This window comes from Thrips palmi, unplaced genomic scaffold (assembly GCF_012932325.1).
Source record: "Thrips palmi isolate BJ-2018 unplaced genomic scaffold, TpBJ-2018v1 HiC_scaffold_5, whole genome shotgun sequence".
NCBI lineage: Eukaryota > Metazoa > Arthropoda > Insecta > Thysanoptera > Thripidae > Thrips > Thrips palmi.
The window spans coordinates 9,961,487-9,989,150 of record NW_023144632.1 but is presented as its reverse complement, the minus strand read 5'-3'; the positions used below and the strand labels follow the sequence as shown (position 1 = coordinate 9,989,150).

At 52.4% G+C, this 27,664-nt stretch overlaps 1 protein-coding gene across 3 annotated transcripts; it reads left to right on the top strand.

The window, feature by feature from the left end:
• The first annotated feature begins 42 nt into the window (after positions 1–42).
• On the top strand, positions 43–27,423 carry LOC117650761 (phosphofurin acidic cluster sorting protein 2). 3 transcript variants are annotated; one of them, XM_034394358.1, is made up of 18 exons: positions 43–513; positions 15,997–16,084; positions 16,620–16,835; positions 17,148–17,307; positions 17,692–17,870; positions 17,964–18,078; positions 19,348–19,530; positions 22,433–22,561; positions 23,864–23,988; positions 24,083–24,247; positions 24,349–24,557; positions 24,641–24,795; positions 24,884–25,103; positions 25,258–25,300; positions 25,392–25,624; positions 25,708–25,982; positions 26,067–26,186; positions 26,290–27,423. In XM_034394358.1, the coding sequence occupies exons 1-18, from the start codon at positions 344–346 to the stop codon at positions 26,421–26,423; spliced, it is 2,919 nt and encodes a 972-aa protein (XP_034250249.1). In that variant the 5' UTR covers positions 43–343; the 3' UTR covers positions 26,424–27,423. The 3 variants fall into 3 exon arrangements, with proteins under 3 accessions (XP_034250249.1, XP_034250250.1, XP_034250251.1); XM_034394359.1 differs by lacking the exon at positions 22,433–22,561; XM_034394360.1 differs by lacking the exons at positions 24,641–24,795; positions 24,884–25,103.
• The last annotated feature ends 241 nt before the right edge of the window (positions 27,424–27,664 follow it).

The following is a 27,664-nucleotide window of genomic DNA, read 5'->3' as shown; positions in this document are numbered from 1 at the left end:
ATGGTGGGGTGGGTGGTGGTGGTGGATCAGGTTCAGTTCAGTTCCGCCGCGAGCCCGGGGCGCTCGTATCGCTGCTGCCGCGCCGCGACCGCGACCGCGAGTTGTGTGAGAGGAGGCAAGAGAGGCGGCGTGTCGTTGGCGTGAAAAGGGCGTCTCGGACTCGGACTCTGTGCGAATTTTAATTTTGCCTTGTGCGTCCCGCGCCGTGCCGCGGCATGCGGCTGAAGGGTGGCAGCCCCGGCCGACGGGGTGGCGGCCAGTGACGCGACAGGCCGACAGGCCGGGCCGACCCTGTCCGTGAAAGTGAAGTCAACGCGACTTGAAGAGGAGAGGAGAAGAGAAGATGGCGGAGCGCGGGGTGGGTGGCCGTCAGCTGCCCCTCGCCCTGGGGGCCCTGGGCCAGACCCACATCTCCCATGGGCAGCCGCACGCACAGGCCGGGCCCAAGCCCGTGCCCATGAAGCTGTTCGCCACCTGGGAAGTGGACCGCACCCCGCCCAACTGCATCCCCAGGTGAGTGCAAGCAGCGCAAGCCGGCCCGGTCCGGCGGCAGGGGCGGGGCAGCCCTTGTAAACAAAGTGACCCTAACCTCACCTGGTCAGACCGCCACTCTGTCAAGTCCCGCCCGCCGCCCTGGCTTTTCGGTGACGTGCTGGCGTCGCGTCGCGTCGCGTCGAGCACTTTCCCTGGCGTCAGCTAGCGCCAGCGAGTGCGGCGAGGCCTTTACCGCCCACTTCTTCTGTCTCTGTCTCGGCGCCATCGCGTCCTGGCTGTCCGTCTCCGTCTGCCCGTCCCCTCCTTTGTCTTCTGCTTCTGGCTTGCGGTTTTGTCATTGAGCGAGGCAGGCCAGGCGCCTGGCGAACAGAAAGGCGTAATTAGCAAACTCCATTCACTCATTTTTAAACGATGGACGGATTGTTTTGTTCTTTGAAAGGATGCAAATTATTTACTTGTCAGGTCTGCTTTTAACATTTTTCCATAAACAAACCTGCAATTTTCCTAGGAATGAATGACAAACTTGTCACTTGTGTTGATTTTGACCTTTTAATATTTTCAATTACATCTTTAGCCTGGATACAAAAGTCTTAAATAAACCACATTTTAATTTTCCATTCAACAGATCAGCTTAGTAAATACGCCGTGACGACTGTCTGCAGCTGTGCAGATAATGGTTCTTGGTAGCAGCCTGCTGCTTGCAGGTGGTGTGCCATTTAGTAGTGTGGCTTGTTTTATGTACACAGCTAATGTTGGAAATTTTAGTTTGAAACTCACAGGAATTGCAATTATTGCATAAAATTGTGACACAATTGCACCCAGTACGGAGCAAGCTTACTAAGGAGCTAAGCAACCAGGCTGAGGTGAGGGCAGGGCAACAGAGCCCAGACTCTTTTAGATCCCCTTTTTTTTTAAATTAATTTTTTGGAAATTGTGACTGACCCGTGCAAGCCGACTGTTAGCAGTGCACCGAGGTGTTGAACATGAACAGTTTGCGCCCGTCAGTCCGTCAGCGGAAAGCATAGGCCAAAGCACAGCGTCGCTCGCTTTGTTTGTTTCTATAAACTCGCCGGCAGTCAACCGGTCCGCGGTGCGCCGGAAGCGAATGCAGCGGATTGCCGCCGTTCTGTCTCTGTCGCACTCACGGGGCGCTCCGTTGGGGTGCGAGAGAGAGAGACGGAGTGACGAAACGATCCTTGGGAATGGCTCGGCCGATAGCGCGTTAGTCATCGGGAGCAAAGGACAATGGACGAGTACGAGTCATGAGGCGGCCTGGCCTGGCCGGCCATGGCCAAGAAGACGTACGCGCCTTCCTGGCGCGGCAGGCGCGGAGCTTCCTGCAGGACTAATCGCAGTTTCCGGTGTAGGCGCGCCCTCCGCGCTTCCCTGCCATGCCGTGCCATGCCCTGTCCTGACAAGGGGAAGTGAAAGTCACGGCGAGGCCGATGCCACTTCGATTCGGCCCGATTGCGATGAGATTAGTGGTTGGCGCACGAGGAACGACACACCGCCGTAGGGATCTGCCCCACTGTGACTTCCCGTTCCCTCCTTTGGCTTTGGAGGAGAGTGTATTCCCTCCTGGATGACGGCGGCGCGGCCGGGCGGGCATGGCGTGCTGGCCAAGTTTTCATCAATCATGGCCTCCATGGACGGCGCTGCGGATAGTTTACGCTGCCGCTCCGCGCGCTCCGCTGTGCGCGGCCAGGCCTCGCAGAGCGCGAAGCCCGCGAAGCCCGCGAGGCGGCGGGCTGCTTTGGAAGCGTGCTTTCGTCGCGCTGTCTCTCTCGCCCTGATGGCGCCCCCCGCAAAGCCGCGAGAGAGACAGCGCGACGAAGCCCCGCTCGCTGCCCGGCTCGGCCGACTTCCTTTGTGGCCGGCTGTCCTGCGGCGGACCGGAGTGCCGGAGCGGCGCCAACGGTGTAGTGTACCCCGGACAGAAGGTGCGAGAGAGACGGAGGGACGGCAAAAGTGTTCCACTGACGTGGCACGGAACCTGCAAGTTTGTCCCGTCGCCCCGCGGGTGGAGCAGGGAGTAGCGGAGCGGAGCCGAGCCGAGCCGTGGCCCATGGCGGAGCGCTGACGGTGGCCTCCGCCCTTTGCAAGAGACGCGAGATGCTGACGCGGCGCTCGCGGCCCTTTTCGCTCCTCGCTGCCCGCGGTGCTCCCGGCCCTCGGGGCCCTTGGGGTCTTCGATCGAGGTGCACGACGGGGCCGTGCCTGGGGGCACGAAGGGCACTGGGGGCTGCACTGCCAAACCCAGTGTGCAGTACGCCACACTTCCTGGTGCGGAGGAATTCTCCACACTTGGACGTGCAGTCCCCACACCGACGGGGCAACCACTCGAGAAATCCTGTGTCCTCTGGGGCCCCCCAAAATCTCTGGAAATCCGAAATCTTTCCCCTAAAAGGCCGAAAAACAGGCAGATTTAAGGCTTAAATATGGACGAAATCTCTTGTCCTCAGGAATCTCGTGTCCCCAAACATCGTACGTGGTTGCCCCCTCGTCCCACACTGGAAGTGTAGCTCACACAGCTCCTGTCTCTTGGCACGGTGCACTTCCAAGTGCGGAGATTGCAAATTCCGCGCCTCCGTATTTCAAGTGTGGAGTTCTCCACGCTGGGTTAGACAGTGTGGGACTAGAGCAGTGGCGCCACCAGCCGTCTGATTCCGAGCACTGCTTTCGTCGCTCTGTCTCTCTCGCACTCATGAGAGACAGAGTGACGAAGCAGTGTTCTGAATCAGACGGCTGTATTGCAGTACTATGTAGTATTTTGGCTGCACCGTCGCGTCACGGCGCTGCCAGCCCGCTGCCAGTGCGGCATTCCGAATCCCTCGCGGGCCGGGCCAGGCCGGGCAATAAGGCGCATATGCGGCATTGCCCTAATGCAGTGCAGGCACCACCAGGGCACAGCCAGGGCACAGCAAGCAGAGCCACCCAGCGGCGTTCTATTCTCGGAACTCGTGCTCACTGTGTACTATCGCACCGACCTGCGCCTACTTTTGTGCGCGCTTTTGCGCTCCTTTGATGTCCGGCCGATTGAGGCGGACTGAAATGCGAATGAAAGAACGATTGACTTTAATGAGCGAATGGCCGATGGCGCGAATGAATCAATGAACGAATCAATGAATGGCTGGATAATCCCGCGGGCTTGAATGAATCACTGAGGACTCAATGACTCATTGAGGACTGGAGTGAACGACTAACTGAGGATTATGAATAGATTATTGACGACTGGCATGAATAAGTGACCGAGGACTCGGCCCCCGCCTGAGACTTGGTCGCCGTTGGAGGTGTGAAGTTGGTGCTTCCTTTTCCTGGAGGCCGCGTCTCGCCTCGCGCCCCCTTCCTTGCGACTCCGTGGCTCCTCGGCCGGCCACGCACTGCCCGGCTTTGCCCGGCACTGCCGCGCTTCGAGACAGTGTGTTCCGGGCACACAGTGTCACACGGTGGCACACAGCGCACAGTGGGCCAGAAGACCGGCGGAGGCGGTCAAAATCCCGGACGCGTTTTGAGCTCCAAAGTCGCTCAACAGGACTCGAACCGAGCGTGTGACCCCACCAATGGATTCCTCGTTCGAAGAGCAATCCATTAGTGGGGTCACACGCTCGGTTTGAGTCCCATTGAGCGACTCTGGAGGTCAAAACGCGTCCGCAATTCTGGCCGCCTCCGCCGGTCTTCTGGCCCACTGCGCGCTGTGCTCGGGCGGACGATAAATGAACGATACGACGCTGCGCGGTCGGAGGCCGCGGGCCGCCCCGGGCCCCGCCTAGGGCCACACGCAATATTTGTTTTGGTTGTCGCAACGCGAGCGAGCGAGCGCGGGCTTTCTTTCGGTGTGTGTACGTTGTTCGTTTTTAGAGCGGAACTGGGACACTGCACTGTCAATAGGAAAAGGCCCGGAGGATTACAACTCGATTGCGCAGAAGCGTTTGTCGGAATACCGCACAGTTGTAGTTCAAAGTTGACCGAGGGAATCCTTAAAAATATGAATCAGATTTGTTTCTTGTTTCATTACAACTCCTGCTCGGTGCTAGTCAGCAGACACTTCTCGTTACAAGGTGCTAGTCAGCTGACTGTTCGCATCGGTTTCGTTTCCAAGGGAGTCTCTCGCGGACCGATAGGATACTTGTCCACCGACCGTGCATGGGCGTGGCGTGGCGGGGCGGAGCGAGGCGGAGACCTTTGCCAGGCTGGCCATGCTTTTGACACGGGCAGATGTGAAGCCAAGCCGACAAGCCCAGGCCGCGAGTAGGGACCGCGAACTTGAACTTGAAAGGGGAGGGACAGAAAGGGTCCGGTGAGGGGCGCGGTGAGGGCGAGGGGCACGGCCCGGCACGGCCCGGCACGGCCTCTCCGCCGACGGCTTCTCCAAGCCCTGCCTTCCCTCTCAGGCCTCTGAGGGGAGCCAGCCGAGCGATACCGCACGGCAGCGTCGTCGCGGCCTTACGGTGTCGTCGCTCCGTCTCCGTCGCTCGCATGCGGCGTTGCGCGGGGGTGCGGAGAGACGGCGGTCCGCGAATCTGCGACGTCCAAGACGCGAGACGGCCGGGCGGCCGGGACTGGCCCGCTTTGCGGCGCTTTGCGGGCGGCTGGGCTGCCTCCGAACGGTGCTTTTACTTTGGTCGCCCTGTCCCTCTCGCACTCACGGCGCGCCACGCGGGGCTGCGAGAGGGAGAGAGAGAGGGAGCGCCAGTCTGCTCGCGGCGGCAGCGTCGTCCCGCGCGTCCCGCTAGCCACTCGTGGGTACCCGCGCGGCCACGCCGTGGGCCACGCCGTCCGAGACCCGTACCGCCGGGCCGGCTCGGTCCTCGCCGCGGCCGCCGCGGCCCCGCGTGCCCAATGTTCTTCGTGCCCCGCCACGCCCCGCCAGACTTCTTCCGCGCAGTGCCGTCCCCTTGGGCTTGAGGCCGGCTTGGGCGCGAGGAAGACGGAGACTGCTCTCTCTCCCTCACGTGGCGGGTTGGCTGAGGCGGGCCGTCTAGGCCCTAATCCTTAGCGAGAGGCGCATGCAAATAATTATTTGGCGCCGAAATAGACTTGGCGACAATGTCGCTGCGCGGCTGCGCCACGCCTCGGACGCCCCGCGCTCCGCCTCGCCGCGTCACGACGCGATACGACGCGTCCTCTCCTCGCCGCCTTAACTGATTACGCCAGTCGTTGCTCCGTGCTGGAGGCCCTCGCTGTCTCTCTCGGAACGCCCCGCCGCCCCGCGAGCGCGAGGGGGACGGAGGGACGGCGAATAGCCCCGTTCGGAATGAACGTGCAGGACGTCCCTCCGCCAGGTGGCGCCACTATCGCCCAGCGTGCCGCGCTGCCGCGCTCGGCCAGGGTCGATCCGAACACTGCTCCGTCTCTCTCGCACCCGCACGCGACGTCCCATGAATGTGTGTGTGAGAGAGACAGAGAAACAAGCTGCTGCGTATCGCTGAATGGAGCGAGCGCGCTGTATCTGTCTCGCTATCGCGGGAGCGCGGAGCGGAGCGTAGCAGACCCGAATGCTGTGATGTTGCTACACATGTGGCGTTTTTCCAGTGCTCTACGCATGCTTGCTTCGTGGTGCGAGCAGTGCACGAGTCCCGCTCGACGGTCGGACGCTGTTCCAGTGCCCTAGGTTGCGACGCGCGATGCGCGCGATGCTTCGACGGGCCGGCCAATGAATGGCAAGTGGTCACGGCTGTCTTGGCGGCTAGCGCGGCCAGTCCTGGACACGCTGCTGCCGCCGCCGCTGCCGCCCACTCGACCACTCGACTCGGCGGCAGCGCGATTCCGACCATCGCATTCGTGCTCTCTCTCTCTCTCACTTGGTCCCGCGCGGTGCCGTGTGTGTGCGAGAGAGACCACAGCGAGGACGCGCCGCGCAGATGGTCGCGGACCTAGCCACAGGGTCGCGTCTGTTCTGCCCTGCCGAGGCAATTGGAAACGAAGCCGCGGACGGCGCGCCTCGTTACGCGAAGGCCCACTTTTAGGAAGGTTTTGACGGCCGCACTAGGCTGCCGCTTGTCGTGTACCGGCGGTGCTGTGTCTCTCTCGCACTCGTGGGGCGCCGCATCAGGGCGCGAGAGAGAGAGACGACTCTTAGGCTGCCGGGTTGTCCGCGGCCTTTTTTGGGACCCGCCGGGCTGGGCCGTCCTCGGGCACGGGCTGCTTCGCCTTGGCGTCGTCGCGTCGCGTCGTCGCGTCTGCAGACTGAATTCCGAGAGTCGTTTGCGTAGCGCTGTCCCTCTCGCACTCATGGGGCGTCCCGTATGGGTGCGAGAGGGACGGCGCGACGAAAACGACTCTCGGAATGAGTCTGCTGGGTCGCGGATAAAACACGGCGTGATTTGCGGGCCAGAAGGGCGGCGAGGGGCGAGGGGGCGAAAGCACGAGAAGAAGGCCCTCCTTGTCGCGACATTGCGGCTCGTTTTTGTGCCAACATTAGCAGGGGGGGGGGGTTGTTTGTGGGCACACTTGGCGGTGTCAATAATTAATGCGAGAGGCCGCTGCTTCTAGCGTCCTGGCGGTGGGGCGTGGTGAGGCGGGGCGGGGCGGGGCGCCCGTTTTTACGGCGTCATGACTGTTGCATGTGCAGCACGAGGTCTTCCCCTTTCCATGTCCTCAGAGCGGCGCTTATGCCCCCCAGGGCACGGGGTGCGGTTCGCAATCGATTCTGTGGACTACCGTCTGGTTTTCAACTGCGTGTTGCCTGCCCCTCTGGGCCCTCTGGGGTCAGGCACTTGAACCTGAGAAGCTAGACCATACTAGAGCCCAAGGGCGGCTCCAGACGGAACCAGTGATGGTTCCGGGTGAGGGGGGCCTCTCTGGACTCGGCACCGACGGTGTAGCAGGGCCTCGTATCGCCTCGGTGCACGCCCGCCGGGCCCGTCGGGAATGCCTTGTCGTGCCCTAGAAAGCCCTGTGGCCTGCGGCGAGGGCTTTGCACGCCCCGCCGGGGCACGGCGTGGCACGGCGTGCCACAGCTCGGCTGCAGGCTGGCCGCTCTGCTCGGCTGTGCTAGTCCACTGTCGGTTTGTCGGACAGTTAGGCCCTGCTGCATTCTGCTGCTTCTGCTGTGTCGCCCCGTCCCTTGTGCCGCTCCTCCCCGCGCTTCGCCCCGCACCCTGCGCGCCGCGGCGGCAAACCCGTGACGGTGCAGGGCGGCCTGCCCGAGGGCCTGCCCCCTATCGACGCGGAAGCGGAGGAGGGGGTGAATCACCCTGGCCGCAGCTTCGTCCGATCTGCATGACGCGGAGCGGCTTGGACGTTCTCCCCGCCTCGGCGACCGCCATACCGCGGTCACCCTCTCGCCGCCGTCGCGGCGCACCGCCCGTACCGGCCGTACCGGCGCACCGCGGTCGGCGAGGCGACCGCGCCGACCTGCCGGCCCCGCGGGATGCTCGACGGCGTCCTTGACATTGGACGCGTTCCTCAGGCCGCGCGCGGCCGCGCTAACTCGTCGCGCTCCTCGGCGGGCACCACGGCGACGACGACTACGGCGTCCTTGGCGGCGGCCGCGGCGCGGCGCGGCACCCCACTGCCCTTGGCGGCCCTGCGGACTGATTCCCAGAGTCGTCGTCGCTCTGTCTCTCTCGCGCGCCTGGCGCGTCCCTTGCGGGTGCGAGAGGGACAGAGCGACGACACCGACGACTCTCGGAATGAGTCTGCTGGCGGCGCGGCACGGCGGCGTGGCGGCCCGACGGGGAGCGTTGCCGTAAATAGCGGAAGCGGCACGCGCCGCGCGAATCGAGGCGGATGGAGGGGGGAGGGGGAGGGGGCTTGCAGTGTAGTACAGTCTGTCGCAGTGATTACCTGCCAGAGGATGGGCGCAGCGCGCAGCTGTGGCGGCGGCGGCGTGGGGGTGTTGATGCAGTATGTAAGGCCCCCACAACACACACACCCACACACACGCAGATACACGCACCTGCACCCTTAGACACACACACACACACACTCTCGCCCTTAGCTGTCGCGCGGGAGACAACACAACACAATGCAGCCTGCGCAGGCCGATTCCGAGAGTCGTTTTCGTCGCTCTGGCCGTCTTGCCTTCACAGGGCGCGCCCTGTCGGCGCGAGAGAGCCAGAGCGACGAAAACGACTTTCGGAATCGGTCTGCCGCAGCGTGTACGTGCTGTGGCACGCCGAAGTCGGCTCGGCCACCTCGCTCGACGCAGTGCAGTGCCAGCGGGGCCAGCGGGGCCAGCCCATGGTGGATGCACGAACTGCGGCACCGTGGCGTGCTGCAGACTGTTCCCTCGCTCTCTCTCTCACTCGCGGGGCGTTTCGTGAGGGTGCGAGAGAGACAGACCGACGAAAGCACTGTTCGGAATCACTCTGTCGGCCGTGCTGGCGCATAGCGGTCTGGATTCGAACAGCGCTTTTGTTGCTGCCTCCCTCGCACTCGCGGCCTAGCGGGGCCTAGCGGGGCGCAGTCAGGCACAGTGCCATCGACAGGTGGTCTGGCTCTGGCCCCCTCGGCGCCCAGGCGGCGGGCTCGGACCGGAAAAGTTGAAGCACTGTAAAAGCGAAGGGTGAGATCAAAGTTGTGGCGCGGAGTGGGGAAAAGGGGGGGGGGGTTACTGCGGAGGTCTGATCACCCCTCATTTTGGTTGACCAAGGTCTCGCGATACACTGTAATCGGCCTGAATTTCGACCCGAATATGTAGATCGCAGGCAATGAGCATAATTTGCCCCATTCCCTTCCTTTACAAAATTTGTGAGCACGTCGCGAGCCCAGACTTGCTTCTACCATGCCGAAGAGAATACTGTACTTCTTTTTAAGTTTCTCTTTTATTTTTTGAAAAATTATCCTTTTTTTTCGTGGAGAAAAAGAAAGAGAAAGTGTCACCGACAAAAGTTGATTAATCACCTTTTCGTCTTGATCGTCTGTCCGACATGTGGCGCAGCTCGCGCGGCTCGCGCGGCCGAGCCGACAAGAGGCAGGGTGTCATCTTGCTTGAGTCATTGCTGCCATCGACGGCCGATAATGTCGCACTCTCATCCCACGCCCCGCGTTTGCAGCCTTTGGTGACGCTGCAGCACTCGGCGGCTCGACTGATGCACTGTAAACTCATCAACTCAGCAAACAACAGCAATTCAAAGAACACGCTCCAATCCCCGCATGAACACGTTTAGGGAATTAGCACTGCAACTGGGAGGCAATTGGATGGCCGTGCCTCGGTAGGAAGGCAGGCCGGCTGCTGTAGCTCACTTCACTCCGCTCTCGGGGACTCCTATTCGAACCCCCCCCCCCTTTTTCTCCCTCTGCAAAACTTGTTTTTCCAGCGAGTCCTTGATGACCTTCCGCGATGCATGGGATTGGCCCTCCGCTCCATCCCCCTGGCCGCGGTCCCACGGTCGCTGCGGCACGCCCTTGGGCACGCCCAGGCTCTGGCCCCGGCGGCCCCCTGTGCATTCCCTTCATGAATAGTTAAACCTTATCGTCCTGCAGGCGAGGCAAGCCCCGGCGGGCGCACCGAGGCCGGGAAGAAGGATCGCCCACACTGCAGCAGCGGAGGCGCCCCGCTTCCTATTGGTCGTGCTGCTTCGAATACCCCCAATTCCACCGCCGAATTCCTCTTTTCCCTCCCGTCCCCCCCCCCCCACTGCACTTCAAAGCGTGGGCCGCATTGTGAATGAAATTGGCCCGCGACGGAGCAGCCTGTTGCAGTGCGTGAATGAATTAAGGTGCAGCGGCACGGCGTGGGCTGCTATGCCCGCGGTTTGCCGCGGTTTGCCGGCCGGCTGCGGGAGGACGACGCCACACACACACACACACACACACACACACGCACACACTATGCCATCCGCAGGCACACACACACACACTCACACTCACGGGCGAGCACATGACTCGCGGCTGTGGAATGCCGGCGTGGCGCGGGGACAGGGTGCGGGGCGGGGCGGGGCGAGGCGGGGCCCTCATCGAACAGCACTGGAGCATCGGCACGCTGCACCGCCCCGCCCCGCCGCGCCCCGTCGCGCCCCGCCACGCCCCGCCCCGCCCCACCGCGCCCCGCCACCGTCGTCTGCTTCGCTCGCCGCGCCGGGGCGTGCCGTGTGGCGTCGGAGGAGGCGACAGGCTCTAGTCGTTGTCGCAGACGTCAGTGTCACGCCGGTGTCACTTTGTGACGGAAGGGCCGGCCCGAAGCCCAGGCGACACCTCTCTAACGAGAGTGATCCTGTGCCACTCCGTCGTTCCGATCTGCCGCGGCGGCCGGATGGCCGGTCGGCGAGGGGGCAACCACGTTTGATGTTTGGGGACGCAAAATTTCTTACGTCGAGAGGTTTCCTCGGATTTTGCAAGATTTCGTCCAATTTTACGCCTAAAATCTGTCTTTTTTTTTTGCCTTTTTGGGGGGGATAGAGTTCGGATTTCCAGAGAGATTTCTAGGGCTCCAGGGGACACAGGATTTCTCGAGTTGTTGCCCCCTCGCCGGTTGGTCCCCGTGTGCCTTCCTTTGGCGCCTCGGTGTGACTCAGACTCAGACCATCCCCCTCCCCTCCCCTCCCCCTTCCGCACTCACATCGACACGCACTGACCCGCCGCGGCCGTTTCTGCTTGCGCCTTTTCCCCCGTCGTTCTTTCCTCAAAGGAGTTGACGCTGGATGCCCAATCGCGGCACACTCGTTGTTTTCTCGTCACACTCTGCCTGGGAACGTGACGTCACGTTGAAACGAATGTGATAAAGTGTCACGTTCCTCTGAGCATGGTGTCACATTCGTCGGAGTGTAAATATGCTAATTCGTGGATGATTTTCATCAAAATGAGTGCGGCTCAGTGTGAAAATAAACGTGGCTCAGTGTGAAAATGAGAGTGGCATTTTGTCACGTTCCTGGAATGAGAGTGCCTTTCCTCGACTTTTCATTCCGAAAGCCTCTCGGGAAACTCTTCTCGTCCTTGGTCGCGTCGCCGGGGCCGAGCCGCGGGCGGACCGTGACGGCGATGGCATGGCCTGGCCCGGCCCCGCTTCCATTCCCGACTCTCTGACGCGCGTCCTCTGTCTCTGTCCGGGTCGATTGGATTCCGGTGCAGTCGTTTTTCTCTTTCGATTCGGAACTAATTAAAAGTGCCGCTGGCCGAGTGGAGCGCGCGGGGTGGCGCGTGGCCCAGCCGGGCCGTGTCATCTTCGTCATCGCGGTGGAGAGCCGAGCCGAGGCGGAGTTGGCGGAAGGCCGTCAGGCCCGAGGGCATTTTTCTGTCAAAGATATTTCCTCCGTCCAATACCATTTTTATGCCAGTAACATTTCTCCCACCCAAGAGCATTTCTTCCCCCAAGAGCGAGCCCCAAACGGAATGAGCGGTGGCATGGGGCCTCTCCGACGGGCCGGGAGGCCGCGCCGCCCTGGACGGGGACCGCCACCGCACAGTGGATTTGCCATAAGACCGGTGGAGGCGGTCAGAACTCTAGATGCGTTTTGAGCTCCAGAGTTGCTAAATGGGACTTGAACTGAACGTGTGACCCCACCAATGGATTGCTCTCCGAACGAGGAATCCATTGGTGAGGGTCACACGTTCGGTTCGAGTCCTACTTTGCGACTCTGGAGCTCAAAACGTGTCCAGGATTTTGTCCGCCTCCACCGGACCCGCACTGTGCACCGGTGCACCGGCGCCACCTCCCCGATGGCCGATGCGCGCGGGAGGCGTCGGCCACGCTGCGGACGTCGCGGACGTCGCGGACACAGACGGCATCGCATTGCCGATCGGATGGGCGAGGCGGTGTGGCGCCGCGTTGAAATTCTAAACGCGCCGCCCGCTGCCGCCCGTCCTGTGCGTGTCGCCGTGTTGCATAATAGTGGCCGGGGACGCTCGCTGAATCCTCTCGGGGAGGACCCAACGACCCCGTTGATGGCACGGCCGGCCACTCGCACGCGGGGCCGCAAGGGGTGACCTGCACTGGTGGAACCGAAGCAGACTTTTACGCCTTTCTTCAAGCGTAGTAGGAGACCGGCAACCAGCAAGTCGCGCGCCTCTCTCTTTATTAGTCTCTGCCACATTTCCTCGTAGGAGGTTGGTTCGGAACATCGTCGTATCTCTCTCTCGCACCCATGGGGCGTTCCACACGCGTGCTAGAGAGAGCGCTGTGCTGGCGAGGCGTCCTGGAGGACGCAGGCGGCGCCAGGCCGGCAGCCTGGCTGGAGGCGTCACGCTGTGACATTTCCACCTGCGCGCCCGGCATGCCCGGCATGCCCTGCTCTCCAGCAGGACTCTCTCTTTGTGTCGCCCCCTCTCTTGCCAGGCCGCGCCGCCGCGCCGCCGCGCCATGCTGCTGCCGTCTCGGGCTGTAGCCTGGCCGCTCTGTCTCTCTCGCACCGCCACGGGACGCTGCACGAGTGCGAGGGGGACAGAGCGACGCAAGACCTAGTTTAAAACCTGCGAGCCGTTTCTTTGATGCGACTGCTCCTACCTTTTGTGCCCCCCCCCCCTCCCCCCCCCACGTGACTTTGTGTCGCGGCCAAGGTGCTGCCGTGGACTGTTTCCGAAGACGTTGGCGTCGCTCCGTCTCCCTCGCACTCACAGGGCGTCTCGTATGGGTGCGAGAGAGACAGAGCGACGGAAACCAATCTCGGCATCAGCCTGCAGGTGCGGATGCGGATGCCACCGATTCCCTGACGCGCCCTGCCTCGCGCCTTTGCCTGCGGGGGTCTCTACCGCGCCGCTGCGGCGTGGCTGCGTGCGCCGGGCTGGGCGTTGCCCGGGGCGGCCCACGTGGTGTGGCTCTCCAGCGCGGCGTGGGCGGGGGGTGGCGGGGAGGGGCGACTCATGACGCAAGCGCCCTGCGAGGGGCGCACCGCACCCCGCACCGCAGCCCGCAGCCGCTGGCAGCCACTGGCAGCCACCCCCTTCCTTCCCTCCTGCAACCATCGATTCGCCTATTGCGAACCAACCCTATACCCCTATGCTGCTCGTCTCCTCGCTCTCCGTGGCGTGGCGGGACCGTGACGCGGAAAGTGACGCGGACATGTCGCGGAAAGTGACGACGAAGTCGCCCGCTTTCCTGTCGCTTTGCAACACTCGAAGCCGGGGTGGCGACTTATGACAGTGTGCAGGGCGCCACAAAATACCAGTGCAGTAGGCCCAGGCCCTCGTGTCGTGGTCTGCGCCCCCCTCCCCCCCGGCTCCCCTTCGCCTGTTGAAAAATGGATCCTCCGTTCTCGTCCTCGTTGTGGCTCTTGCATGCTGCACAAGCCAAAGTGGCGTGGCGTCGGGGTGGTTTTGATTGCCCCCACCGCCCTCCTTCCCCCTCCCCGTTCCCTGCCCTTCACAAACGACTGACTGTTGAAAATAAACCGGAAAATGCCGGAAAGTGCGTTTTGAATAAGCCGCCCCGTCGGGACTTTACGGAAGCTTCGCTTTTCAAAAGGACTGTCTCCCGCCACAAAACGGCAAAAAAAATTGTAATTCTGGACAAAGTTTGGTTTCAATTCTTACCCTTGAATGTCGAGTGAAGTCGCCTTCCGCGGTCGTGGGGCGCTGGGCGCGGCCGCCGAGCAAGTTCTTTTCCGTGTCGTGACCGGCGGGCGAGGCGTTCGTGACGCGCTCGTGACGCGTTTGTGGCGACACAGCGACACGAAGGCCCTTGCAGCGCATCCATGATGCAAGGGCCTCGAAAGGGGCCTCGAAAGGGGCCCCGTACCCGTCGCGTCCACGTGTCGCGTGTCTCGTCGCGAGACTCTCGTTCCGTGTCGGCGATGCATTTTTCATTCGGCGCTGCCGGCGCTGCCCTTACCGGCCTCGTCGTCGTTCTCCCGAACCCTCTCCAGCGGGGCGGGGCGTGGAAGGCCACGCCCGGCCACGCCGGACGCGAGTTTGAATGACGTGTGGTGGCAGTTAAGTGGAGAGTGGAGCCTAGTCGGAGGGAAGTGACACACTGCAACTGTGAACTAAGGACGCCACCACCGCCGCGACAGAGCCTACCGGATACTGGTGCTGCCTAGCCACGTTCCCACCTTCAGGGCCTTCAGGGCCGCCTGCCACCGGCCGCTACCGCCTGCGAACGGCGGGGTAGGCAACACTGCAGCACTCGGCTGCGTCGCACCGCTCCGGTTGCCTACCCTCCGTTTGGCGGGCGCTCCAGACTGAATGAAAACGATGAAGAGACAGAGAGAGAGAGAGAGAGAGAGAGAGAGAGACATGGGAGCAAGCTGTTGTCGGCCCCCTCGTGAAGTGTAGCGCTGCGATGAACAGCCCGCCCTGCCCCGCCTGCTCCTATCAACTCAGTTTGGAAATTGGTCTATTGGAAGAGGCGGCGTTCGGTCTCGAGGGCGGGCCGCGCCACGCCGCGCCAGGCCGCGCGCGCTTCGTGTGCGCGTTTCAGTCCACGAGTTCGGCCCACTCTCCCGGCCCAACTCGATATTGCCGTTTCCACGGGCCGCTGTGATGTGCGTTGCGCGTTGCTAGGCTTCGCCCGGTCGGTCGGTGTTCTCTCTCCGTTCTCTCTCTCTCGGCAGCGGCAGGCGAAGCAGAAGGACAAAGGCTGGGCGAGATGGCGCTGCCGGTTTGTTGACTACGGCAGATTGCTTTTCCCGGGGAAGCAGGAGGTGCAACAAGCATACCCCCTGCCTCAAACAAACAAACACACAAACACACGCACAGAGAGAAAGAGAAGCGTTCGCGCGGTCCCCTTGCGTGTGATGGCCAAACCTTTGTGTGAGAGAGACGTTCAGTAGTGACTCACATCGACGCGGCCACGACACCCACGCCGGCTTGCCGACGGCTTGCTCATTGGCCGCATGACTCGGTCTGGGACGCGCTCGCCGCGCTGGTCCTGCCCCCCTCCGCCCCCACCCACGCCATGCACCAGGACGAATCGCGTTAGCCTGGCCAATTTGCCCGAGCCGCGCCTCGTGGTCTGTTTGTGTTTTGGACTCGTCCATGGGGAATGGAATGACTGATGGATTCGGCGGCTGGAGCGTACATAGTGCATTAAGAGGGGGGGGAGGGGCTCTCTCGGTGCAGCGCTGGATAACTTGGTTTGTGTTAAATTGTGTTGTGTGCTTGTGGGCGTCCCGACTCTCCCCTCCCCCCCCCCTCCCCTCCCCTCCCGAGGGCCCCCAGCCGGCTTGCCGAGGCTAGAGGCTCAAGTCTAGCCGCGCCAGGCGTGTGTGATTGATCTCACGACTGTGGGTCACTCGCCTCTCCCAAACCAATTTTGTTTTATTTTTGTCTCTCGTCTCCGTCCTCTGGACTTGATCAAGCCACTCAGTGAGCAGAAAATGAACCGCGCGAGCGGGAAAGAGAAAAAAGAGGCATCTTCGTTCTTACAGCCTTATTCGATCTCGCGCGGGGTATTGGGCGGGAAGGGGGGGGGGGCTGCTGGATTGAACTTGTCCATTTTTCGACCCGTTTGCTCGCTAGACTGTGGTACATTTCTTGCACCGCGCTCTAAACCAATGCAAAATGTTGAGTTTACGCTCTTTCCTTTTTGTGAAGCGCCTCAGGCAACCCAAGGACCGAATACCATCCACCCAACGGACACCCCTGAACGTTTGAGCTGATGGTCTTGTTTTGCCTTTGTTCCAGGCTGTGTTCCCTCACCCTGTCCAGGCTCGTGGTGCTGAAGCCCCTGGGACCTGACCTATCATCCCTCAGCATCGCGGTGAAGATGCAGGTAGGCGTCAAAGCGGAGGGTTCGTGGTGCCCTCGTGTGAAAAGTCTAAACTTAAACCTAAACTAAAGCAGCTAAAGCTTAGTTCTACGCTTGATTCAAGCACAGAACTACGCTTCAAGACCATACGCCCTTCTTCGAGCGTACAACCACGCTTCAGAGCAATCCCCCCTTGAATGAAACGACACTCAATTTCTTACAGTGAATTTGGCTGCAGTGTACGAAGAAATTCGTGCAAACATAATACGAACTAAATTTGTTTATATTACAAATATTATTGGCTTTTCTTTGCAAGCTACCAAGCGGAAAAGCTTCATATTACGAAGGAAAAGTGGCCCCCATAATATGTTTGCACAAAATTCTTTGTATTATAAAGAAATGGGGTTCTGAAGACTCTCAGATTGGAGCGCTTGATCTCTTGTACGCTTCAAGAAGGGCGTGGGGACTGACTGCGCGATTCACGAAAGGCGCCATGTTGCGCCTTCGTGCTGCCAGTGAAGTCCGTGACGAGGTTTGTGATGTGCACTGCGTGATACAGGGCCTCAAGCGCACGCTGCGCTCCAACGAGCTGGTGCTGCCGCCGCGCGGGCTGCTGGACACGGAGCTGCAGCTGCACTTCTCGCTGCAGTACCCGCACCTGCTGAAGCGCGGCGGCAACCAGCTGCACGTGAGCCTGCAGCGCCGCAAGCGCTACAAGAACCGCACCATCCTGGGCTACAAGACCCTCGCCGAGGGCGTGGTCAACATGTCGCAGGTAGGAAAATCGCGCACTCCAGCTCAAGTCGTGGGGAAAATCGCGCACGTCTTGCACGAGATCCGTTGCAAGTTTAACTGATTTGATCGTGTTTTGCTGGATGTTTCCATTTATGAGTAGGTTTTATTCCATGGCTATAGAGAAAAAATGTTTTTTTTTTTAATTTGAGGTTGTATTGTTAAATTATGGACCTCCCGATCTCGGGAATAAAGTATCAGGGTTAAACGCAATGTTTTGCTGGGGAGACGAAAATTGAGATGTAGTGTAAAATCTGTGATATGTCTGACGCGCTGGCTGCGCTTGCGTGTGCAGGTTCTCCAGAAGCAGTTGGACCTGGAGCTGGAGCTCTGCGGCGACTCCAAGGAGCCGAAAAGCCACCACAACGTGGTGGCCAGAGTGTCCGTGCTGGGGCTCAACTCGCAGCCCGTGGACCACGAGGACACCGCCAAAGTGAATCCCCACGATGTTTCTGGTGAGGGCAGATCGTGAATGGGCAACGAATGTGTTCTGTTTCCAGTTGCGGACCGGGACCCCGGAGATTGCTTCCCGCCGAAAACTGGGAGCGCGGACACCGCAGCCGATTGGCTGAAGCGAAGCGGTCGACCGTGTTCCTATGAGAGTGTTGGGCAGCGGGAGCTAGCGGAAGCCACTGTCGGGGTCCCGGTCTGTTCTGGGTCCATTCTGGGTCCATTCTGGGTCCATTCTGGGTCCATTCTGGGTCCACTCTGGGTCCACTCTGGGTCCACTCTGGGTCCACTCTGGGTCCACTCTGGGTCCACTCTGGGTCCTCTGGGTCCGTTCTGGGTCCGTTCTGGGCCCGTTCTGTCGAGTGCACTGTGTCACTGTGTCTGTCCAGATCGTGTGGGAGACTTCTCTGACGAGGATGAAGAGTTTAGTTCAAATGAAGATGGCGTGGAAGAGGCGGAGGGTTCGGACTCGGAGCCGATGCTGGAGGACAACGTGGGCCGGAGAGCACTGCAAAGGCAGCGACAAAGGCAAGCCGCCCGAGCAGGGGCGATACCCACCAACGCCAGAGTACGTATGGTGTAGAGGCAGTCACTTGTCACTTCCTGGCTGGAGGGAAGGCATTTGAGGCGCTAATTGTTCTGGGTTTCATTTTATTTTCAGCAACGCAATCTCAAGCAGAAATTTATTTCCCTATTGAAACGGTTTCGTGTTAGTGAAGATCTCCAAGGGCTGGATCATGATCAAGAGGAACTGGCAATGTCTCACAAATTATCAGGTGAAGCAATTTGGACACATTCTCCTCACTGTACTCATCCTTTGGATTGTGTTTGTGTTTTGTGCGTTAAAACAGATATAAGCGCTTATGGTGTAATGGCCACTCCACCATCAAGCCCTTTAATTCCAAGACTGAAATGCCAATACAATCAACATGATTCTAATTCTGATCACACTGTTTCTCCTCAACTCAATGTTGTCAGTCCTCAACGTGTGAGCCCCAAACATCGTTTCTGTAATTGGCCTCAAACAAGACTTAAAGCTCTGACCTATTTCCATCGAGAAAGTGATGATGCTGATGAATCTGAATGTTGAACTGTTCACTTGTAAAACAAATTTCAAAGACAACTATTGTGCAGCATCACTTGCCTGTAATTTAATCTGTGTATACATATTCCCCATGAAAACAAAGTGCAAAATAGAGACATGCTGCACTAAGTCTTATTTGTGTGTGCACTTTTCATTTCAGAAGGGTCTGGGTGTGAACCTGCCTGGAGCCGCCTGTAGTGCAGATCTTGGTGGTAGTAGCAATTTCAGAGTAAATCTTACTGCTCCAACCTTGGCTCCAACCTTTCTTTAAAAAAATAATTTCCTTGTTGGTGTTAACTTGTTATAGACTTTTGAAGTACAGTATACTCTGTTTTTAATACCAATAAAACTGCATACACAAATAAGCACTCAGTTCAATAGGTTGATTGCCAGTTATTTTTATTTCTTTGTTTTCTTTTCCCTCAGTTGTAAAACAAAACCGTCCATATTGATCCTTTCAATTATGTAATATTAAACAATAAAGAAAGTATATCTAAGCTTTAAAAAAAAAAAAAAATGAATCAGTATTTAATGTGAGTGTTCTAACTGTGAAGATAAAGGCACCAGGTAAGAATGGGATTCTTAGCAGTGCAGCATCCCAACTCTGCCTCCACATTAAGTGCCAGACCACTTAATACCCATGAACAGTTCATCCTTAGTGCTGAACTTTTCCAGTTGATTCCTTCCATGTCCCTTACTTAGTTTATTCCACCTTTGCTTTTTCAATTAAGTCCTCATTTGGAATACATTTATTCCCTTAGATTTTGTTTTAAGTTGTTATAAGGAACATATGGTACAGTTTCTAACAAAGCTCTCTGCTGATACAGGTTTTATTTGGGCTAGTCTTTGAGCATCTCTAATTTTATGTCCTAATCTTAATTAATAGAATTAGTGTTGTTGCTTTGATTTAAAGTGATAAAAGCAGACTTCCTTACACATTTGTGTCCTCTTATGATTTTAGCTGGTGGAATGGACGCCACTGAGTTCGAGGATCTCATGGAAGAGCTTGGAGAATTGTCGGGGTCTGACTCAGGACCTGAGGTGGACACACTGAGCATGTCCTCTACTCCCAAACCATCCCTGCGCCCATTTTTCTCTAGCAGCCGATCCCTAGTCCACGATACTCTAAATGTCCCAGGAACTGGTGAGTGTTCATTTTCTCCTACGTAGGGCTTTCCTGACTGCCATTAGAGTTGTTCTTTGTGTTCATATTTCATTCTTTCAGTGGAATTGGGATCTTGTGTTGTCCATAAATGCTTATTTGTGATCCTGAATTGTGTGTTGTCCTTGGGTTCTTTATCGTTTCCAAAACATGCTTTTGTTTGCTTGCTTTGGTGTGCCAAGTGGAACATGCTCGAAAAACATTCTTAATTCAAGTCGTTAGGTATATCTGTAGTTGAACTTAAACATGTCTTAACTGAGTTAGGAGAAACCTATCTAGCATGAAGCAACTCCAGGTTTCATTAAAGAAACAGTATTAAACGTAAACAATTTAAGTACCTTGCTGTGCTGGTAAAGTATCTGTTTGCTGTTTGGTAACAAAATTAGTACAGTACTGTTAAATGATAGCTTTCGGTGTTTTATTTTAGTTTTATTAGAAATAAACTTACTAGTTTGGTTTATTTTTATTTATTTATTTGCCATGTAAAATAACACTCCATTTCAGAGCAAGTAACAAAACTAACTGATTTGCTCGGATTTGCTTTTTGTGGAACATACGTGGCTGTGGTCTTGTCTTAAGTTTTGTTTTTTGTTTTTTGTTTTCAACTAACAAGTTCATGTATTTTCTTCATGGTTTATGTTGTATTCGAGGGTGTATCAGTTCTCAGCTTCTACATGCCTCCTTTCTCTATCCGTAGTATCACAATTTCACTGGCATTTCAAGTATAGACAACAAAGTCTCATCTTCGTTTCTATTGACCTAATGTCTTATTGAATTTTATCGAAGACAATCGCAAACAAAGCATGGTATCTGTGTGCAGGCTTGACCGAATCGCTGACCTCTGCTTCCCCTCATCCTCAGAAAACTATCTTTGAACGCAAAAAGTGGTCAATCAGCTCTGATTCCAGTACTGTCAAGCGATCACCCAAAAAGGCGGAAGAAACTGAACAGAATTTGCTTTCTTATGATGAGTGATAATGTAGCAATTTTTTTAAACTTTTGGTGGTCTGACTTTATTTGACATTTGTTTATCTAATTTTTAACTCTGTTGATGTCTAATGTGTCTACTATTTTCATTCATTAGAAACTAGTTTTAGAGAATGAGTACAGTTGTGATCGGTTGTGACCATAATTTTTTCAAAATCCTGTTTCAAGCATGTATAATACTCAAAGATTATCTGCACCTTTTTTTCAGCTAAACTGTTAGGGGTTTGAAATTGTCACGGCTATTCTTATGTGTGTGCATTTATTAAGCATTTTTAACATAGAATTCTGAAAAGTGGCATGTGGGTTATGTGAGTTAATCTGGTAGAAACGTATGCCAAGACTCACTCTTGAAGAAGGAGCTCAATGCAGGGAACAATTATTATAATTTGGCATGCATGTGGCTGCTCATCTTCTCAAACTGTCTTCTTGCCTCTTAAATTTTCCTATTCTTCTCGCTGAACTGTTTAAAGTAACTGTTGCGTCTTCTGAGACAATAACAAATATTTGCAAATTAATCTGTCAATAATGATCCATTGTAGTGTTGGCATTTATCAGCAAAGTATTTATTAATTGAGTAGGTTTCTCACTTAAGTTTAAGTAAAACTACTTCATCACAAGACTGATACAATTACAGTACCAGAAAGGTTAACTATGATGTAGAATTGAGGTAAAATCAACCCAGAAGTTGCTTAATGTTACGTTGATTACACTACTCTAAAAACATCTATGAAGATCATTGTCTGCTCAGTGCTGGTGTAATGCATGCATACATATGCTTGGCAAGCATGCAAGATTGCCTTTTTTGTGGTCTGTAACAGATTTGAATAAATTTAATGACATGTTTTTACTATTCAACTCCTCTTGTACTGCTGTGTGTAATCATAATTGTTATTGAATGTTCTTTGTTCTTTGACAGTTTTGTGATGGGTGCAATAATGCATTGATCTCACTCATAATTTATATTAAACAAAAAAACTCACACCTCCTTTTCATTTTTAAAATTGTTGCTGGTGAGGTGCCTGTGGCCTGAAAGTTCGTTCTCTTATCGAGCAAGTGCTGAAATATCTGCATTACATGAATCATAAGCTCTAAACATTAGGGTGGAATTGTGATAATTTTGTCATATCTTCCCATGAAGCCCCTGGGTGTTCTGGAAATTTTGATTTCTTGAAAGTAGAAGTGTGATTATATTGCATATGAAAACAAAGCCCTTCCAGATAACTTTTGCTTTTAATTTTTGTATACTAGTCAAATATATGCATACAGTATATACTTAAGTGCTGTCATAAAAAATCATTGAGCTTGTGTTCTAGTTTCTACGATTTTATCAAACTTTTATATTGTATCTTTGATCATAGCTATTAAATGAACAATGAACTGTACCGTGCTTTTATTTACTACCAAACATTTCTTGGGCATTGCTGTTCAGAGTTTTTTAAATAATTTGAGTTGCAAGTATCCTATTTGTTTTAATTTGTGGAAAAGCACTTTGAACTGATTCAAATTAGTTTATTGTTACTTTGCTTCTCTTCGTGTGTTTATTTGTATGTTTTGAAAATGTAGACCTTCTGTTGCCACCTTTTTTTTTTTTTTTTTTTGTTAGTCTGATCAGCTAGATTTTTATTTCTTGTTCTTACTATGGTCACACTATTTTGAGGTGAACAGGCTAGGAAATCTGAACTGCTCCAACACCATCAAAATTTGCAGAATTTTCTCATTTTCCTCATAGTATTTGTGCTTCTGATCTCTTGCTGTTTGAGGAACAGAGGATTTACAATATTGAAAGCAATGATATGTGGTTTGTTGGTAGTTTCTGTGTGCAAACAATGTATTAGATTGGTTGAATAGATTTTGTTGCACGTTGGCAGTAATGCTGCTTTGTGCTGTGCATATGCAGGCTCAGTCGCTGCTGCAGTAGTTCACCAGCCCAAACAGGTTGTGCCAACAGCAAGCTCTCCTACTGCAGGTGTCCAGACTGCCCAAGTGCCAGTGGTGGCAACAATACCTTTGCCTGCCTCGGGCCCAGGTGCGTCGTCCAGTCGCGTTTAAATTTGTCCCTTATTTGCAATGATGCTCCAACCATCAAATTGCTCTTTGTTTTATTCTTCCCTCTTCACTTCTGCCATTTCCTCTCACTAAGTCTATTCTTTGTCTTTCTATCCTATGTATTTCTTTAATTTTTTTAATGCCCTTTGTGCCAAGAATTTTGTGCCTTAATCAAACACCAGCTTCTTTTTTGAATTGAAATGCTGGAAGTCATAATACAATAAACGTACTTGTCATTTGCAACAATATATTTAAGTCTGGTTTTCCTCCCTTTTGAGTAAAATTATTCTCTTACCTCAGATGCCTTGTGCTGAGGACTCTACTTCTTTTTCTTCTTACAAATGTTTTGGCAATTAATTGGATACTACTGCTCACTTAACTCTTTTCTTCCATTTTAAGCGAGGAGGGCACAAGTCTTCCACATAATTTAACTATTGTGGCAACAATTAAGAAAGGAAAGCCACCTGCTTCATAAATTTTTTGATTCCATGTGAAAAACTGATGCTTGAAACTGCTTGCTTTGATTGTGATAGCTTCATGCATGTTTTTTTTCCCCCTTTTTTTTTTTTTTTAGGAATTTCTTTGTATCCAAAAAGAAAAGCTTTGCACTTGGTATTGTTTATAGTTTTTTCTCTCTTAGTTTCATTCTATGAGTGCTCATTATGTTTTCAGGCACTGCTGATATTAAACACGAATGACTTAATTCTAATTAGATTGCCAACAATTGTAGGGCGTTCTTCATTTCTTTTGCACACATCAATTATGACATTGATGGTTGTTTTAAACCAGTTGTCGCCCCCCTCTCCCCTTTCTTTTGGCCTGAAAATTCAGGGGTGGCAAATTTTTGAAAACCTTAAAATGGTTGTTTTTTCCTGTACTTTTAACCTTTGTTGAGGGTTGTATTCTGAGACACGCAGTACTTTGTTTTATTGTCCACCTTCCCTTCACTCTCTAAATTTTCTTTTCTATTTAAACGGTACTGTTGGAATAGATTGTTGTAAAACACATTTTAACGATGGCACCTTCTGAACTACAGAATCCCCTTGTATTAGACACCCTTGGCTTTCTGCCTATCTTTACTCTGTTGCTTTTTGCAGAAATTTTATTTTTTTTCTAAATTGAAATGAACTAGTGCACGTTCATTAATAGTTTCTCAGAGATTTATGAGACCTTTTCTTTGAGCTACCTCTTTCTCTAAATTTGTTTCCATTAAGTCATTAGTTACATTTTGTTGGAAAAATATTGTCAAGAGTTATATTAGCCCTTTCCTTTTTGTGTGCAGACAAATCTGGTGATCGTTTAAGTGATGAAAGTTCGAAAAAAGCGGATTCTGATTCTCATCCAGAAAATTGGACTGATCACGAAACTAGTGATCCCCCTCCCCCAACATCATCTCCTCCCAAACAAGTTAGTTTGTTTGTTTTTTTGTTGTTTTTTTTGGCGCTTGAATTCCTCTTGCTCTTTCTGTTCTTTCAATTTATATCTAATTTGTGCTTTCTAGGATGGAGAACGTGAAAGAGATCGCAAAAGTAAATTGTTTATGAGAGACCGTAATGCCAGTGCCTTGAAAACCAAGAAACAGCTTAGTGTTGTTAGTTTTGGAGAACATCAAACACGGTCTAATAATTCTAATAGCAATGCTTCGGGTGATATAACACCTAGTGAGGTGAGCATGCTTTTGATGATGCAAGAAAAAATGACGTCCATGTCAGATAGTTCTATAATGTGATTAATTTTGGTTGTGTTTTTCCTGGGTGTTTCTCACAGCCCCGAAAGGTGCTTCTGGAACAACTTTCTAAGATATTACCTGCTGATGATGTGCCACCAGATCATCTTATTCTTGTAAATGTGTCAGAAATGGGTGGAGCCAGCATAGCAAATCGACTGGCTGACTGGCAGCACAAGGTTGTTGGTACAGCTGGAATGGGGGATGTACGAGCTGCAGTTAGTTGCATTCTTGGAAAAATTCAGAAATTGTGAGTAATTTTCACTTTTTTGTTTGGTATTTTGTTATTGGGTGGTTTTTAATATCTAACATCATCTTTAAAAAATTTTGTAGCTGTAACTCTAGTTCAAGAGCACCAACTCCTTTAAGAGTATTGTTGATTGGTGGAGACTCATTTTTACATAGTGTACTAAGGTGTTATGTAGAGCAACTTTCATTCAAGCCACCTGAGTGGCAAAGTTATCTAAGGTTTCTCTCTGTTCCTCTTGGTAAGCATTTCATTTTTTGTTGGTTACTGGTTGTAAGCTTTGAAACTTATTGGGCTTGTTATTTGAGAGTTTTTATTTAATTGCCCAGGTGGGAGCTGGCTCGGAAGGTATTTGTGTTCTCTGGATGCAAATTATGCATCTGCATTTGGGGGCGATGCATGGCGAGAGGTTGTGGAGAGAGCCGAAAGAGGAGAACTTTGCAAAGCCGACTGGCAAGAGGTGGTGGGCCGAATATCACGATATCTGCATAATAATTTTGGTGCTTTATTGCATCTTCCTGTTGCTGAGGCCATGCTAACATATAAAAGGTTTGTAGCTTTTGGACTTCTTCTTTATGGCCAAAGAGAGTGTTTCTCAAGCAGTCTCTTTAATTGCTCTGGGACTTTTTCTCTTTTGTGGAAACCACTTAATTTAATTGTGTGATAGTAAATCAAGTTCTCATTATGAATTTTTTGTGTTTAGCTCTGATGAAGAATCTTCTCAAATATTCATTCCTTTTATGAATGTAAGCAAACTTTACTAGATATGAGATATAAGGTTATTATGGTATTTCTAATTATTTTAACCACTTGCGTTTTATCTTATCTGAATTTTAGGAAGTTCGCCTTGGTTCCCAAGAGCCAGTGTTATCTGCATCAGTAGACCTCGAAGAAAGTGCATCGTCTGTGATATCAGGTTCTCCACCTTCTCATCCACAGCTTGGGCCAGCTGGGTCTCCAGCTGGTCCTAACAACTACCAGATGTCTGTGATACCCAGTGATAGGAAAGGGGAACGTATAACTCCCCCATCTTCGCCCAATATCAATAGTATTTACATGGGACCTCCAAGGTATGAATCATGCTATAATTGTAAGCATTACTTCAATTTGAGTGGCTCTTTACTGTCATTAAGTTTCTGTTGTTTGTTTTCAGAGAAAGCCCACAGCCTGAACCTATGGAACTCCAGCTTGACTATTGGCTCTGCAGACCAGCAGACACTCCTCAGGGATCAGCTGGGAAGCCAACCAAACCTGATTCTGCCAAATCTACCCTCAAGACAGCGTTTCGATCACTGCAAGTTGCACGTGCTCCACCCTGTGGTGAATTCCCCCCATCATTTACTCCTCAACAAATTCAGCAACAGCATCAATGGCTTCAACAGCAGCACTTGTTTCTGAACTATTGCACCAAAGAGAAAAAACAAAAAAGTAAAGTACCAGTAATTCTTGTACCATTTTCTTCAATACTGACTTATGTGAAATTCATGTTGTTCATCTATCTTTATTTTACAGTAATGAGATTAGGGAAGAAAAAAGAAAAGGAGAGAGATAGCGAGACAGGAAAAAACCAGTCTGTGGATGGAGTGTCAAGACTCATATGTTCTCCAAAAATCCACAACATTCCTTTAAGAGGTTAGTTCAGAAGTATTTGTATGATTTGTAGGATTTGGAATCTTTCAACGACCTTCTTGATAAATGAGTTCTGTATTTTTCTCTTGTATTTTTTTGTTTACAGTGAGCATTGATGGTACCGAGTGGTCAGGTGTCAAGTTTTTCCAGTTGTCTGCTCAGTGGCCAACACACATAAAACACTTTCCATTAACCTTGCTTGGTTCAGTGTCTTTACCTACTGATACTTCTCCATTGTAGTTGGGCAACGATCAACAAACAAGACTAGATGGAATTTGGGTTAAATTTTTGTCTTCTAACACGGACATGAATCCCTCTCATGAATAAGTCTTTCTTTCTAAATCTTGAGCTGTGTGATATTGTTTTAAAGTATGTATTTGGTTCTGTTAGTTACGGGCAGATATCTGCTTGCCTAGTCAGCATTATTTCATAATTCATATCATTATCCTCTTTCCTTTTCTCCAAATGTAAGTGCATTATATTATTGTATGATATGGAATAATAATTCTGAAATGATGGGTTGAACTTATGGTAAAATATCTGTATTATCTTTAAGAGTTAGGTCTTAGCACAGAATGTGTGCTGCTTATATTGGCTGTGTATTGATTGCTTAGATTTTATCTTGCTTGTGATGAGAGTTGGATTTATATGCATCCATAATTGAAATGACTATGATTTTACAATTTATTAACAAAAGTGATTTTTTTTAAAAAGTTGTTTCTTTGTAAACGAAAAAAATATCTTCGAAGAATTTTTAACTGAAAAGAATGTAGAGTTGTACTGAGATTGGAGAAAAGAATAAGGAAATTGAGAGGATAATAGAAAAGGGGCATGCATTACAGTGACACGATAGAGTGTGATAATGTTCTCTTTTCTTTAACAATTCTGAGAGAGGAAAACGTTTGGGAAATATGGTATTTCCAATTTGTTTCTGTCTGAAGGTTTAGTCTTCCTGAGGTCTCTCATGATTTACTTTATCGTGTTTGTGAGTATGTGTGAATGCATTCTTTCGTGCTCAGAATAATTTATTTGCTCTCCTTCCTTTCAACTCCATAGTCTTTTCACCTCTCAGTCTTAGTTTTTTTTTATTGACTAAAGTAGCTCAGTATTGTGAATTTTCTTGCCCAATGTTGACTGCAAACATTATATAGACTGCAAGCATACAGTCCTAGTCATGTTTAGTCTCAGCAATTATATTAACTTTGCTGTTGACTGATGAATGTTTACTGTTGCTTGAATATTTCATTTCATCATGTGGACAACAATTTCTTTTTCTTTTGTGAACCAAAGATGACTTGTGTATGTATGAAGTATACCAGTTCAATTTCAAAATGTGTTGAAGTTAAGTTTTGCCCGAGTTTAAAGGAAATCGAGCATTATTATTTTAAACAGATATGACAATACATATATCCATTTTTGTGTTTTTTTTTTCTTCTTTTAGATTTTTGTTAGTTTATTGAGATTTGAACGTTTACCTTTTA

What these genes read in the sequence shown, in the direction of transcription:
- LOC117650761 (XM_034394358.1), top strand. Translation starts at nt 344, where the DNA reads ATGGCGGAGCGCGGGGTGGGTGGCCGTCAGCTGCCCCTCGCCCTGGGG. An exon ending in GCATCGCGGTGAAGATGCAG is followed by an intron (nt 16,085 to 16,619) that starts GTAGGCGTCAAA and finishes TGCGTGATACAG; the next exon opens with GGCCTCAAGCGCACGCTGCG. An exon ending in TCTAAATGTCCCAGGAACTG is followed by an intron (nt 19,531 to 22,432) that starts GTGAGTGTTCAT and finishes GTGCATATGCAG; the next exon opens with GCTCAGTCGCTGCTGCAGTA.